General features: G+C 33.0%; 2 protein-coding genes across 2 annotated transcripts; both read left to right on the top strand.

Annotated features, from left to right (window-relative positions):
- The first annotated feature begins 955 nt into the window (after positions 1 to 955).
- Positions 956 to 10,600, top strand: LOC130656467 (serine palmitoyltransferase 2-like). The gene is made up of 11 exons (XM_057459328.1): positions 956 to 1,490; positions 5,767 to 5,921; positions 6,190 to 6,335; positions 6,663 to 6,881; positions 7,429 to 7,592; positions 7,668 to 7,829; positions 8,063 to 8,189; positions 8,483 to 8,519; positions 9,217 to 9,315; positions 9,645 to 9,774; positions 10,204 to 10,600. Exons 1-11 carry the CDS (start codon positions 1,161 to 1,163, stop codon positions 10,315 to 10,317), a joined length of 1,683 nt encoding a protein of 560 aa, XP_057315311.1. The 5' UTR covers positions 956 to 1,160; the 3' UTR covers positions 10,318 to 10,600.
- Positions 10,601 to 12,342: 1,742 nt separating this feature from the next.
- LOC130658025 (uncharacterized) lies at positions 12,343 to 16,458 on the top strand. Its single transcript, XM_057461049.1, has 2 exons — positions 12,343 to 12,500; positions 14,666 to 16,458. Exons 1-2 carry the CDS (start codon positions 12,482 to 12,484, stop codon positions 15,940 to 15,942), a joined length of 1,296 nt encoding a protein of 431 aa, XP_057317032.1. The 5' UTR covers positions 12,343 to 12,481; the 3' UTR covers positions 15,943 to 16,458.
- Positions 16,459 to 16,622: the final 164 nt, after the last annotated feature.

The following is a 16,622-nucleotide window of genomic DNA, read 5'->3' as shown; positions in this document are numbered from 1 at the left end:
TTAGTAGAGTAATCATATGCTGAAATACATAATAATAAAAATAAAATACAACTTAATAAATCAAGAATCAGAAATAAAATTTTTACATATATATAGTATTCTAAAAAAAAAAGTAAAAATTTTAACTACTTTAATTGGAGAAACTTTCGCGAGAAAAATTTTTTTGGAGAAACTTTCGCGAATGAAGAAATTCGAAAAATTTCGCGAGATTAACTTTCGCGAATGAAGAAACCCGCAAATTTTTGCGAGATAGACTTTCGCGAACAAAAATTTTTCAGTTAGAAAAAGCTTCAAAATTCTTAGCATAATTGAAAATGTTATAAATTTTCTTTCTTGAAATAATATTTTTAAGTATTTTGTGCGTTTTCGGTGAAAAATGATAAAATAGCTTAGTGGATAAACTTTCGCAAATGAAGAAATTTGGAAACTTTCACGAGATAGAGTTTCGCGAATGAAGAAACTCGCACCTTTTCGCGAGAAAAACTTTCGCGATAATGGCGAAAAAACAAGTAACATATTAAGCAGGCGATACATGATTTTAAAACCTGTGGATGATATATATATACACAGGATGTATTTTGTTGAATTCAATTAATATTGAATTCAACAAATTTTATCGTTTATTAACGCAATCTTTTGTACAGCACGCAGGAAATTGTATGTTGTACACTGTGATTTTTCTTCTGGACTATCGTCCTGCTTTTTGTCCGAGTGTTGAATTGTTTCCACTTTCCAGAGCGGCGAAAAAGAGAACCACCTCTGTTCTGATATAATGCGCATGTGCAATTCGGAAACTTTTCTTTTCTGAGGAAAATTTTCCTGGAGTGAATGAAACGGGCCCTGTCAAAATCGAAACTCTACTTTGGATACTTTTGCTTAGCTTGGGGTGTGGGGGTTGCAATGGCTGACATGGGCAAATGCCCCGCTTCGGGTGGAACAGCTTTCTAAGAATGAAACTCATGTAATTCCAAATCTTATGAGATTTACGTATTTTTTTACTCGTGAGGTGATCTAGGTGAAACGAAAAGGAGGCTGTTATTTCAAAACAACGGATTTTCGAAAGACACACCAACTGTGTCGTATGCAAAAAGACCTCGTTTCTTCGCACTTTCTTTATCTTTGCATTGAATCTGCTTTGCAAATACACTGGTAAACAAAAAATGGTTGCACATTCTGAAAATGTTTTCCCTAATGAAAATAATGGAGTTTTAAATACAGCAATGCCTACTAATATCAGCGATGTTGATCACAAGATTCGTCCACAACCAAGATCTAATAGTAATATTAATCTAGTGGATCAAAAACCAGCCTTAAAGAAAAAATCTTTAGCTAATCCACAAAAGCAACCTTTGTTTGAGGAAACTCCCTTACTTGTAGCTGTTATTACCTATATTGGATATGGTGTTCTTGTTGTATTTGGCTATTTTAGAGACCTTTTACGATTATATAAATTTGAGAAAACTAAAGCTGCAAAAGAGCAAGGCAGAAATGTAAGTAAACAAAATGATCGATTCATTATTTATATACATATGGTAGCGATAAAACCAGACAACACACTTTAGGAGGGCAGTTAAGGAATTTATATAAACTACCAAGTAATAACAGAAATATCTTTTTTTTCCAGTTGGACGTCCTTATGGGTCCTTGTTTTTGTAAAAAAGGTTGAGTTGACTTTGTTGGAAGACAATATTAGGCATTTTACAGAAGCTATAGATTATATACATAAAACTTGTTTTCCGAATTACTGATCGACTACTGTGATAAGTAGAAATGAAATAATTTAAATTGCTGGAAACTAATGCCAATAACATGGGCAGAGGAAAGGGTCAAGTATCATGACCAATAACACAACAAAACCCATTTGTTCACGTCCCCTAAAGTACTAGTCAGGGAAATCCATTTTTCTTGTCCAAAAAGACAATAGAGTTGCATTAATCAATCTTCCCAGTCAAAAGAAAACATTTTCCATTTTTCTGGACGTGTCTGTAGCTCGTTTTGAATTTTTGCTAGAAAAAAAGTCTGATAGATTTCTCTATTAGTTGGATACTTCCATTTTTTATATGGCGGAGTTATTTAATAGCCCTTAGGAGTGCTTGATCCACAGGTCAACAAGTTCATAGCCAACCTGATCATCTTATTCACTAAGTCCTGAATTTGTTAAAAGAACTATATGTATATGGCTGGCTTCATATACTATTTGGATATAAAAGAAAAGATATTATATACCATTAACATTTGAATCCTCTCATTCTCTTAGATGTTTTGAAAGATACATTCACAATGGGGATACACCTAAATGTTTAATTATGACATGCCAAAATGTTTATTTATGACAAACCAAAATGGTATATATGCTACCTGGGCTGAAACCACAGATCATACTGGTTTTTAAGCCTATTTAATAACCTGGACCAATTAATAATAAAATTTTATAATGCAAACATTAAAAATTGTTTTTAAACCTTAAAATGGTCTACAGGTCACTAAGTTTGTGAGAAAATATTTTTTTTGATGAAACAATCTTATAAAATGTGATGCTTTACAGTATAATATTCAAATGTCAAAGAATGTAACCCACTTTCTTTCTTTCCTCAGGTTGACGTTTAGCATATGCTTTTTGATTTATGATTCCGAATCTGTATAATATGTTTTGAGAAAATATTTTTATGGGGTAATACCGATTTTTTTTTTAAATAATTTTTTGAGGAAACAACAGCTAACAAGGAACACTGAAGGGTCTATTTATATTGGAAAGTTTATGGTGCTTGTTTTTCTCATGTGATTCTGTTGGACATATATAATGTAAATGTGGAATTAAGTATCAAAAAAGGATTTATTATTGTGTTAGTTATGCCATGCAAACAGAGCTTGAGAAAGTCTTTATGACTCGAGTTCACCAAGTCTTGCAAAAAAAATAATGCGTTACAACTTTGATTTGGATTTTTTTGTGTACATTTAATTCTTGAAAATATTTGTGGATTGCAAGAAACATTGACATTATTTCCTTTTATTCGTTTTTCAAATTTTAGACACAAATAAACATTACAAAAATGTTACAATGTTACATTTGAGAAAAAATAGTATTTAACATTTGAAATCGACTGTCACCAGAATATTACCTGAAAAGTTATTAGAAACAAAAATATGGTAAAAATATCACATTGTGACTTTTTTACATCATTTCTTGGAACCAGTTAGTAAATTTTCCAAAATAAAAGTGCAGATCATATCAGTAATATATTAGTATAGAAAATTCTTTTCAGTGCAGTAAGTTCACATACTTCGTAACAAAATAATGATAACTTTATCATATTTATCAAAAAAATTTATACTGATAAGTCCATTATAAATCCATATAACAAAACCTCAATGGTTTAAATACTTATATCATGTACAGTAAATATGTTTTTAGTTAAAATTGATAATTTAGTCTTCAAAACCAGAAACAGGGTAAATTTTAACATTTTTTGTTAACTTTTTATTTCTATATTAGGCGTTAATTGATTACTATTTTAGTATTCATTGTCCTATAGAAAGAAAAATTTCGATTTGTAATAATATTGCTAAAAACATACATTTTGATCAAAGTATCTGCTATATTACTTCAGGGCACTGATAGGAACATTTTTAAAAAAATTCGTTCTTTTTTTACCAAAAATTTTCTTTTTTTTGACCAACTTGGTCAATTTTAAACTTAAATTTTAGAGATTTGGTTTGCACTACTACGTACAAAATGTGATATTTTTATCCATTTTGACTTTAAAGACTGTTGATCTTATGTCTATGGTCGTTAATATTACGCTTTTTACCAGGCAATACTCAAGTATGGAAAGGATTTTCTACAGGCCACAAATATCATAATTTCTCAAGTTTGTGACAATTTAACCCTTTTCTTCCCTTGAGTGCTGTTTCTAAGTAAAATTCAGTTACCTTGAGCAATAATGTTTATAAACCCATCTTGAACAAAAATGGGTTCCATTTTAACCAGTAATCATCATATTTGTTCTTTAATTATAAAGTAGCTTTTTAAAAAAAATATTTTATATCAGTTGAAATTTTGAGTTTCTTATCAATTTTTGTTCATGAATGAAATTTCTGCATCTAATTTGGAATTGTTGTTTAAACTTAGATATATATCTCTTCAAATTTTCCCATATGTTTAGACATATTAGACAGTGAAGAGGTAAAAAGTAACAAATTCTGAGAAAAGAAGTGTGATATTTTTATCATTTTTGTGATTTTTTTAGTGCAATCAATATTTTATAATTTATCCACAATTTAAAAATTATGGCTTAAAACCAACTTTAAAAGGTGTTATAACTTTTGACTTTTTAAGGGGTGTGATTTTTTTATCCTTTTTTTGTCCGCAGGCATTTTGGCTATATCTTTGTGAATAATTGATCTGAAAGTGATAGTAATATATAGAAATTTTATAGTACTTGCAAACCAGAGATAAAGATTCTGCCACCAATTTGGGACCATGCCTTAAGCAACTTTTTAGTAATTTTAAAACGAAGCATAGTTTTGCTAATTGTTTGTCTGATTAGGAACTGTTGCCACCATCATTTCACATTTAATTGAAACAAGATTGTATCATCATTTTTTTTTAAATCGAAGGTGAAATGATTTATACCAGTTTTAGTACAATAAAAGTACAATAAAACAACTTAAAACTGTTTTGACACAAATTGAAACAATTTTTTTTAGAGAAGTGTGGCAATAAGTTCAGAAATTACAACCTTAATTACACTGCATAGGTTGAACTATGGATAACTTAGACCAAGACCACATTTCACCTAAGGGGCTTATTTACCCATGGGCACTTGTTTCAAGCCTTATTTTTAAGGATCGGTGCCTATTTAGACTGGGCACTCATTCAGATAGGGTGTTTATTTATAAGGAGTACTTATTCATGAAATAAGTGGCCAGGCTGTGCTTAATCATTCTGATCTGCATCTTGTGTTGTGGCTAGTGCTATGGAGGTATGGTACCTCTAACTAAAGAGTAAGACTTCCACTAGCCAAACACAGTTGGCAGTATTTTTTTCATTGAATGCAGTTTGGTAGCTACTATACAGTTAGTTTGTAATGTAACATAGCGATACTGTTTTTATTTGAATCTGTGATAATTTAAAAACTCTCACAAAACCTTATTCCACTAAATTGATGTGACTGTTTTAACTGAACAGAGAAATCTTTTAAAAACGTTTCCCAAAATAAATTTCTGTGATGCTATTTTACCCTGTGCTTTTATTGCAAACACAGTTGTGTGTATAAAATTAATTTTTGCCCGTTTGTCACATGTTTGATAGGTTGTGTGTTTAAGTATTTAGGGACGACATATAAATATGACATCCTTTGGAATTTCACAAAAAATTGACTAAATCACTCTCCTAATAATTACCTATTAATAAGGACATATTACTTTGTTATTTGGTCAAAATTCATTATTTTTTTGAAATGCCTGACCTCTCTTAAATTCTGAAAATCGGCAAGTATACCTAGCACAAAACTACTTTTTATGCTAATTCGTTTTCATTGTCTTACAAATTTTGACACAGCATACAACTTTACTGAAAGCAGCACCTGAATATGTGAAACAGTTAGTCTACACAACCTTGCATTTAACGCAAGGACACATAGGTACAGCTGGCTTAACCTGGTATTTCAGTGTTGGGACCCTCCCCTAGTATATTTATATATATTAACCTCTTAATCTTTCACTGACCTATTAAAAATAAATTTTACTTTACTGTTGTTACTTTAGGGTTTTGTTCCGTTGTATTCCGACTTTGAAGCATTCTACACAAGAAATTTATACACAAGGATTCGCGACTGTTGGAATCGTCCTATCTGCAGTGTAGCAGGTGCTGAAATCGACCTTCTTGAAAGAGAAAGTGATGACTACAACTGGAACTTCAGGTAGGATGGGAACACAAAGTTTTTTAATTATATGCATAGTGGAAATACATTAGCTACAATTAGGTATTATTTAGGCCATATTTAGTAACATTCACTTTTCAATAATTTGTTCAAAAAATTTTCGTTCAGAGGTTAAAAAATGTACCATTAACATTAGGGCACATTTATACCATGCATTTTTTTTCGATTTCTAAAGTTACTATTTTTCCTAGAAATCCAATAGTCAAGAAGTTGAATTATTCAAAAGTATTTTGTTCTCCTCACTTAGTTTATCAGGGAAGAAGATCCATGCAATTAACATGGGTTCGTATAATTATCTTGGGTTTGGAGAATGTGAGGGCCCTTGCACTGAGTCAGCTCGTAACGCTATTGATAGGTTTGGTATTTCCAGTTGCAGCTCAAGATTAGAAACAGGTAAGTGTTTATTTCCTATTCTTGCTTTCCATGACAACACAATACTTCGTTATCAGGCAAAAGGCTGAGGCATATCTAGCAATTTTAATAATTTTTATCTGCAATAATAAATGGAAGAAGGAGATGTGTAGGTAAACTTTGGAGTGCAATAACGTCCTTCCTGCATTTTTAAATGCAACCAAGGATACGTACAGTTGAAAATTAAGAAATTATGTACAAGATTTTTAGCCCTGTTTGATAGATTTGTCAGAAGAGTTCCAGATGAACAAATATTTTCAAACATGTTTCATTACACTCAATAAGATTTTTTTTTCTTTTTTTTTTCAGGTATGCACCAACTTCAAGTTGATTTAGAAAAAACTGTAGCAGAATTTGTAGGGAAGCCAGAAGCTGTCTGCTTCGGCATGGGATTTGCAACTAACTCGACATGTATCCCTTCCATTATTGGACCTGGTTGCTGCCTAATTAGCGATGAGTTAAACCATGCTTCTCTGGTATTGGGAATGCGGTTGTCTGGAGCTAAAGTGTATGTCTTTAAGCATAACGGTGAGTACTTATTACACGAGGCATTTGTAAGAAGTTGCTGTATTTTATACGGATTTATTGTTTAATATTTATTCATGAATACAGGGTTGCCACTGCCCTTTTTTCTCTCTTTTTAAAAAATCCCCATAGTAAACCTCTTCAGAAATATTGGAACTGTGTCATCAAATTTGAGTATTCATTAAATTCAAGTATTATATCTTCTTAGTTTGTTTTAAGGAAATGTGTTCTCGAAGAACGGTTGGACACTATCCCCAGGATTCCTTAATTTTGACTTAACTTGATCTTTTATTTTGAGTTGTAACGAAAAAAATGTCATGTTTTCGTTTGGTCACTTTCAACTATACAAACTCAACTTAACACTTTTGCATAGAGCCAATCAGGATACGTTAATTATGCCCAAAAATTCGCTTGTTACGATAATATATTATTGCAGAGACAAAACAACAAGACAGCTTTTAGCTGATTGTAAACAATTGTGAACAAGTTTGTCTTATGTCCATGCGACTACTTTAGATATTACTGGAATTTTGTGTGATATTGATTTTAGACATGGGACATCTTGAAGAAGTGTTACGAACTGCAGTGGTACAAGGTCAACCTCGAACACATCGACCATGGAAGAGGATAATAATTGTCGTGGAAGGAATATACAGTATGGAAGGTTCCATTGTCAGGCTGCCAGAAATTATTCAATTGAAAAATCAGTACAAGGTACTTGCTGGTTTTTACTTTTTTCTTCACTCCATCCTTCTCTCCATCTACTTCAACATTCAACTTCCTACTTAGGCCTTTTTGTATCTCGACGAAGCACACAGTATAGGAGCACTGGGCCCGCATGGAAAAGGCGTGGTGGATTATTATGGATTGAATCCGAAAGACATTGATATTATGATGGGAACATTCACTAAAAGCTTTGGTGCTGCTGGAGGATACATCGCTGCTGAAAAAGTAAGTAGGACTACCCTAGGTACTGTTAGTTTTAATTGTTTTGGGCGGGTTCAATAAATTTTTGTCTCGGTGTTTGCTAAATTTTCAACATTTTGCCTTGTTGTTTATTCACAGGAAAGAACAGGGGCATCTTGAACGGGATTCGTACTTTTACGAGGGCCATTAGGATAATTTAACCATTGCAAATATGATTTGCAAAAAAGTTATTTAAATATAAAAAATTTGTGTCGTAGCACATTGTTGACCACATCCGCGCCAACTCGTACAGCTCAGCATATTCCGCCACGATGTCACCACCGGTTATGCAACAAATAATATCGTCAATGAAATGCATATTGGGACAGGATGGAACGAATGAAGGTACACGTTTTTTATTTGTCTTTGCTTTTTACATGCAGTATACCTCCGATTATTCAAGTGTATGAGGGACCAGGGAAACAGTTATCAGGCATCTGACTTGTCGAATAATTTTGATGAAAAAGGTATCACTGAAGTTTCAAAGAATGCTTAAAAAACTGTTCTATATACTGAAAGTTCGAGTTATCGGAGGTTTTGAGTTATACCGTACCTTGTTTGATATTATTCAAAGTGCTAACTTATGAGCTGCGCTCTATTAAGTTTCCAAATATGTAAAATAAAGCTTTTTTATGTAGGAAAAAGACGCTTAAAACAGTTACACGATAATGTTAGGTATGTGTTATGCATCTATATTATAATACCCGTATACGTCTGTCTGTCACGCAAAATGGTAACCACAGTAGCGAGACATACGAATTGCGGTGAATAAAGAACGGGTGAACACGTGGATTTTTCCACGTTTCACCGACTAGTTTATATTAAATTTTGTTGTGAATACCCTAAAGACTCATTCAAGCGCGCCCTTCCCCATTGATTAAAAACCTTAGAAAGCGTCCATGATAACATTCCCAAAATTTTAGTACACCTCTTCCCCTCTTTTTCTTTACCTGTAAAATTCGCTGATGGGGCGCGAAAATAATTGGTTTCGTTAAGCAAGAAACTTTGAACGTATATTATATATGCTTACAACGAATTGTTTTTATTGTTTTTCTTTTTGGTCACGTCTAAGCGAAGTGACCTATGAATTACCTTTTCTCTGGAACTGCTCATTGGTTTTTTCTGATGTTTTACACAAAGTTTCTTATCATTAAATATTAGAAAGTGACATTTTTTGATGAATGAAAAAAAAATCGTACAAGCGCCTTTTTGGGCAAAACCCCAAATATTTAGCCCAAAAATAGGGTTTTCTGAGTTTTTCTATCTTTTTTATTCTATATATGGTCAAAAATGTTAGTACAGATCATTATCTTTAAAATTTCATTTGGTCTCGTATTTTTCTAGCTTCTCTTATTACCAATTTTGTTTTTAGAATGTTTCGTCACAAACTCAAGGATATGGGTTTTATCATCTACGGTCACGACGATTCACCGGTTATTCCTATCCTGTTGTATATGCCAGCTAAAATAGCGTAGGTTGCTATGTGCTTTTTTAGCTCGTACGTGAATTTAAACAACAAGTTTCAGCGTAAATGTTCGACAGAATACAGAACCGATACATGCGCTAGGAAATTGACACAAAAGACGGCATTTTTGTCGAAAGTAAAACAATTTAGAATGAGTATATTCCATACATGCAGTTTTTAAAACTGGAACTGAGTTTAATTATTGCAGATTTCATTATTTTATAAGCAGCATCGGAATGATGTTGCTTATAAAATAATGCCTTGTAAAATTGTGAACAAAGATCCAATTTTCTCCGTCAGGTTTTATTAACGGGTCTATATTATTATAATTTTAGTGCTTTCAGTCGAGAGATGTTAGCTCGAGGTATTGCTGTTGTTGTGGTTGGATTTCCCGCTACTCCTATCATCGAATCTAGAACGAGGTTTTGTCTGTCGGCAGCCCATACACCGGAAATGTTAGATAAGGTAATTCTTTTAATGTTGTGATGTTGCTGAAACAACTTGTCTAAATTATTTAAAATGGTCAACCAATGAACTTGATGTTAAGTAATCGGAATTCGGTCTTTTTAGCCCTACCGAACCTGTGGTCGCAGATGAAACTGTGTATACGCGCAAAGGCAACTCCAATTTCTTTCAAGAACTGTTTTTATTTTTATTTTCTTGAGTAAAAGATCTTATGAGCCGCTTGGCACAACAAAATTATGAAAACCAACCAAAAATGCGCGCATACCATGATAATATTTGATTTTTCGTTAACTACCGACGCCAATTTTGGTTCAAATTTACGGTAAAGTTTAAATTAAGGAGTACTCAAATTTTACTTTAAGTGATAGGAATAACAAATTAACTTCTTGTTTGTAAGATGTTTTGTCATTTGTTAACTCTTTATTTCAGGTTATTTCTGCTCTTGATGAAGTTGGAGACATACTGCAGTTGAAATATTCTCGCTTCTCTCCTGAAAAAAGTACGAACTGTGAAGACGCAGCAGATAAATCGAAGCAAGAATAAGTCAGCGTGGTCAACATACAAAAATAAATCGTTCGAACCTCGTATTCACTGTAACGACAACAACGTTTTGTGACTTTAAGCGCATGTTTATGACGACTTCTTTGGTTTATGTATATCATGGGTTAATATCGCCGTTGCATACACTGCGTCAAAATGTAGCTATAAAACCTTAATGGATGTTAGATGGTGTTCAGTCCATTGAAAACTTAAACGATGTTTAACCAAACATTTAAACCATTATTTTCTTATGTTTACAAAATATATACGCGTTCTTCTTTTTTTACTACTTTATTTTCTCGTTTTCCTCAACTGCACACAATTTTTGAAAGAACAAGATGGTGGTTAAGGGTGGGAGAGAAGATAAGCGGGTAGTTGCTGTTAGCCTTATTGAAGCTAATATAAATCAACGTTTTAAAAAAAAAAACGTGTCCGCCTTTTCTTCGTATCAATACCTCACAATTTATCCTATAAAAGGTTTTTGAATATCGTGATTATATCATTTTTATGAAAATATAATATTAAATCAAATTTTTTCAAGAGAACTGTTTTAGGAGAAACTAGAAAATTATCATGATATTGTATATTTGTTGTTGCTGTTGTTGTTGTTGTTGTTGTTTCGGTCAAGCCTTTTGAAGTTTTTTATGAGAGTCAAAAAAATTTAATTTCGTCTCCAACTGAGGCTGAAATGAAAAACAGAATTGCGTACAAAAAAACGTGTAATTGGTTATTCTGCTAAATGAGTATTTTATTTTTTTTTTCTGTCTGTGGAAAAAGCGAAATCAGTCTAACTTTTCCTGCGATTAGAGAGAGAAAGGTTTATTACAATTTTTTGTTAAAGCTCCTTTTAGAATCGTTTTGGCCACTTTTAATCAAAGAGATGACATGATACAATCAGCAGAAATTCGTTTAAACACATTTAAAGACGAATAGTTATTAAATTCGCTTTCTACAGTATGACATTGCTATTTGAGAAACTCAGAAAACATTTCTGTTTTGTCTACACTGCAAACAATTGTTACATACGGTGATCTAGTGGAATTTCAACCTCGTACGATGTTCAAGTGGAATTTCAACCTTGCACTGTTATTAACTTTCGATGATACTGTATTGGATTGATTGAACGTATATAACCTAAGCTCGACCTCTTAATAAAAAAGTTTCATTCACTTTTTAAGCAAAAGTTTTTTTCTAAAATTTAAAGTCGTAGTCCTACCTCGATTTACATGCTTGATTCGCAGATTGTTATAACTTTGATTATAATTTTAAATAACAATCCTAGCAGAACATTCAATCTTGTGTTGTGCTATTTCTACAGTGGATTTCATTGTAAAGATGCTCTCCGCATTACAAAAATTACAGTAACTCACTTTGGAGATGAGAGTGACTATAAATTCTTGTTTAATCAATTTATGATTCTCAGTTTAACAGAATTTTCGTCGCTGCATTGCGAAGTAAATCTATCTGTTAAGCAGAATAAGTAAAGGAACTTACAGAACATCCATTTTTGAGTAACAGAAGTTTAAAATGCAAAAGAGGTAATCTAAAACTTTCTTTTGCGTTAACATGTCGTGTGGTATAACGGGCCACTTCGCAAAAGAATTCAAGGAAAATGTATTTTTTGGGTTTATTATATTGGCACACCTTGTGTGTTTTACTTACAAAGAGATCTTCAACAGTTGCAATGTATAATTTCGTATTTTTAAGTAACAATGAATCAAGGAAGAAATTTTCGCGGTTAAACTCGTCATCAAGACCACATCTTACCATTTTCAAGGGCGGTTTTTCTCGTTTTTTTTTTGTTTTTTTTTTGAAAAACAAACGTGACCGGGGGCAATAAAGGCTGCAAATTCGCTGCTTTTTTGCTTTCAGGAGCCAAGTGCACACCATTTAAAATTTACTAATTACACATTTCTAAATAATTATCAAATCAAAAAAGTTCAATCCCCATGTTGTTTTAGCAAATGAAATCAAAATCGTCCTTAGGGCCATCAGGTTTCTGGGTCCTGGGTCCCGAGTATACTTGCGGGGCTCTCGGGTGTCACTTTCACGTTCAAAATTTTTGATTTGAGCAAGAAGTCTTGGGTTTGGTTGGATGCCTTGTGTGAATTGATAGCTCCTAAATGTTATTCTGGTTTCGCTGTCATATTGATGTAGGGGCTAATGGATGGCTGCTAGCGCATCACGTGCGTTAATTCTTTATTTAAATGTTTTTAAGTTAAACCCATAGAACCAACCTCTAGTCAAGCAAGCTAACTACAGCCAGCTTGCGTAAAATCAAAAGGAAAACAAAAACAAAAATTGATTTCAGTAAGGTAATCCTAAATTTCGGAATCCTATAATAGCAAATCATGGTAAGGGTGAGAGTTTTGGAAGAAGGTGAGGGAGCTAGCACTGGATTCTAAGCTATGCGGTTTAAAAAAAGAACGGGCAAACACATGGATTTTCCACGGGCCACCGACTATTATACGTAAAACTTTCTCAAGAGAAGCTTTTTCCAGTGGAATTTTTTACAATGTAGATTTATGGCTTTTGATTTACATATATTCATTTTATTTCAGCGTGCGAGATGGTTTAAAAGCTAGCTGCTTATAACTGTCCGTATTAAGTGAACAACTTAATTAGGTGTTTTTACTATGTTTAATGGCAACTCTAGATGGCTTATAACATGAAATCCGGAGCCTGAAGTCTATGATCTACCTTATCAATTTCATCAGTATTTACGTTTGTGTACTTTACAAAACTGACAGACTTATTATTGCTTGGGTAAGACATTATACTCTATTGTTATCTTTTTAATCATTCATTAATTACAAAACAAACCTATAAAATTATTGTGAAACTAGACAGGAGTATTTTTTTAAGAAAATTTTAATTCACTTCAGCAATTTTTCCAAATTTTTGCATCTGTTTTTAGATTAATTCCATGAAACTCACATCACAGCTTGAGACATAAATCGCAGAACTAGGACGTTTCAGCAGATTCCTTTTTTTCTCAACCTTGCAGTAACGCCCGCCTTGTTCGCAAGAACTTTTATAAAGTTGTTTTATGGGATAGCTTATTGTCAAAACCATGAAGTTATGTGGCAGGCATAGTTACTAGGTTGTTGCTAGAGTCGTTTTTTAGAAAATCACCTAGTAAAGACGGTATCGCTAGCTGCAAAACACCCACATTATAACAAGGGCTAATTCCAGAGGAACTTAGAAATAAAATTCCCCATTTTTATTCAAAAGCTTCTGCACTTTCCTCAATTCCTGAATTTTTCTGAATTCCTGAACTATTCCCGAAATGCAATTGAACTACTCTAGTCCAATGAATATTTAACAAAGTTAATTTGTTACACCTTTCACCTTCAATTTTGTATCCTTAATAAAACCCCGGCCACTAGGAAAGGTATATATGTTTACTCCACACAGTTTTTGATGATAGATGAAGAGATTATCCCATTAAGTTCCAATGTGTTACATCCAAAAAGTATATGTTTTTTAATTTTTCAATAGGTAAGGGATTTTTCCAGAGAGTATTTTTTTTCAAGCAAATTTTTTTAAAACAATGAAATGGCGCCCTTGTGTGTTTTATTGCAAAAAGGATACTTAATTGAATATTTACATGTCTTGCAAGACTTAGATTAGCCATGTTTGTATATACAAGTGCAGCCAATTGGTAATAAAGGACCATCAACCAACGGTTGTTTGCATCAAACAACGGCTGTTGGCAAAAGAGAAAAAACCCAATAGACACAGACTGCTAACAATGCAGCCTATTAGTACTCTATTAGGACTTTCCAGCATATACAAGTTACTGAGCTTTGTGCTAAAAGCATCAATAAGGACTATTGTTGGATCTATAAATAGCTTTGTGAAAGTGAGCATTGACCATTTGAAATAAACCATGTGTTATAAACTTACATGCTATTGTTTCAGAAAAAAACTGTTTTAGATTTATCCTTTATTTTTTTAGATTTATCCTGATATATATTTGCAAAAATTAACCAGTGAAAAATTATTGGGGTCCCAATTCTTCAGATATAATAACAAAGGCCCACTTTGCGAAGATAAATCTAGAAAGGAGACCTGCCTTTTTTACCTACTTTCACTATTGCTCTGTATTTTTTTACACTCACAGATAAAAAGTATCAAAAAGAGAAAAATGATAAGCTTAATGTATATACTAGACTAAAAAAATACTGCATAACTTAACAAAATATTTTGCCAACGAATTGGAAAAATAAATTCAGGGGAAATTTATCCAGCATTAGTCCTCTTGAGTATAGGTATATCTTTTTAATTCTTTTGAAGCCTATATCTTTAATGAAATAATGTTACCCTTTTTTTCTGTTTGTTTTTATAGATAAAAGGTATAAACCATGGAGGCTGTTTAAAAGACGCGATGCAATAACATTGCCCAAGGCTGTCCTCAAAGTTGACATAACAGAATCAGCTGGCGAAACCTTATCGGAAGAAGTCGAAAACTTTTCTTCAATTTGTTGTAACTTTGCCCCTGATGATAATCAGATTTTTACTTCTTTGGGAACGTTCAACCATTATGTTAGAAGTGGTAGAATCCCGTGTGGTTTTTTGTCAGTTTGGGAGATTGATGATGGTAAGATATTTGACTTAGGATGCATGTTTACATATGCTCCTGTGCCTTACCCCCTGTTTTCATCATGTGGAAACTTATGCTGTGCTATAATGAATGGTTTTCAAGGACAACTCTCTGTTGTTGGATACTCGTATAAAGACAAAGAAAAACTGTTTGGTTGCACTCCATTACCTTGCATAGGCGGTAACTTATGTGGTAAAAGTATTTGTTTGGTTGTGGACCACACGCATGCGGTCACCATTACAGACTTAAAAATGCAGAATAAATTGGTGGATTGTGTTTTTTCTATGTGGAAAGTTCAAGGAAACTTGATGTTAAAACACTTTTGGATGAAAAAATTGGATCAAATTTGTGAACATCTTTCGTCTGGTGATTACTTGATGCAATGTATGTTTTCACCTTGTTCAAATTACGTTGCTCTTCTCATGTCAGACGGTCATTTCACAATTACTGATGTTTGTGACTGTGAGAAAAAAGAGTTTACATCAAGAACAGTAAACTTGTTGCCACTTATTGGTGTGGAAAACAGAATCAAACAGAAAATAATATTTTCATTTAATCCATTTGGTTCTTTTCAAATCATCTTAATTGGCTACAACAAGACATTATTTTTCATAAATCATACGAATGCCAAGGTTCAAAAGCAACATTTGAACCTACTGAACGATAACGAGTGTATAACGCACGTAAAATATTCCAACAACGGTGCTTTTCTAGCAGTATGCTCAAGTTATGCCAAAGTTTATATTTTTTCACCACTAAACGAGTATAACCTACTGTATGTGTTATCATCTTTTGACGTTTCTGAAGGTGTAAGTGCGAATTATGCTTCATTTTCTTCCAGTTCCCAAGAATTGATTGTTTCGTCAAGTGCAGGCTTACTTACGGTTTGGCAATTACCAAGAATGACAAAGTTAAAGGAAATTTGCCGTCTGAAACTGCTAACCTGCATAACTAGAGATGACATTGAAAATCTGGACATACCTGAAAATTTGCGACAATATCTGTATTTTAGACATTTATAGAAAGGATTTTTTTTAACCTGAACGGTACCAAATATTTGCGTTTGAGCGTCCCGGAATGACGTCATCCGAAATAATGTATTTTTGCGAAAAACGTTATTTTTCTAAAAAAAAATTGCGGATACCGAACATTTGATAGTTTTATTAGGGTCAAAATCAAATTAGCTTTTAAAAATGAATGTTCAGTTTACTCTCGTTTATTTCAAACATCGCGCTATCTCGAATTTTTGTCTGGTCTATTCAGAGTTTTAGATAGCGGGACTGGACTGTTTCCAAACGAACAACGAAGGAACTGTAGGTTAGGACACAGAAAGAAGTAAGTGCGCAGAAATGGAAAAAAATGCTGTATTTTTGCGCATACAAAAATGGAAAATTTTCGCAGAATGGTTTATATTGTATAAAGCAAGTTAAAACAACCGTATAATCTTCAGATGTGCGATTTGTAGACCAAAAATTCTCGCGAGAGTTATTGGTTTGCACAAGAGATAATTTTTTGCAAATAAAACGTTTTTATGCAAACTACAGAAGTTGTTTTTGTGTTTGGCACTCTTAAAATTATGAAAACTAAGTAATGCTAACAGGGTTATTCTCTGAAGGATGAGACGTCGCAGTGATATCCATATAAGGACATGCCGTGTAATGGTCATAACTTTTGGCCACCCAACTGTAAGATGTAAAAATAG

This window comes from Hydractinia symbiolongicarpus, chromosome 9 (assembly GCF_029227915.1).
Source record: "Hydractinia symbiolongicarpus strain clone_291-10 chromosome 9, HSymV2.1, whole genome shotgun sequence".
In the NCBI taxonomy this organism is placed as follows: Eukaryota; Metazoa; Cnidaria; class Hydrozoa; order Anthoathecata; family Hydractiniidae; genus Hydractinia; species Hydractinia symbiolongicarpus.
The sequence above is the reverse complement of the archived record's forward strand: the minus strand, read 5'-3'. Positions and strand labels throughout refer to the sequence as shown.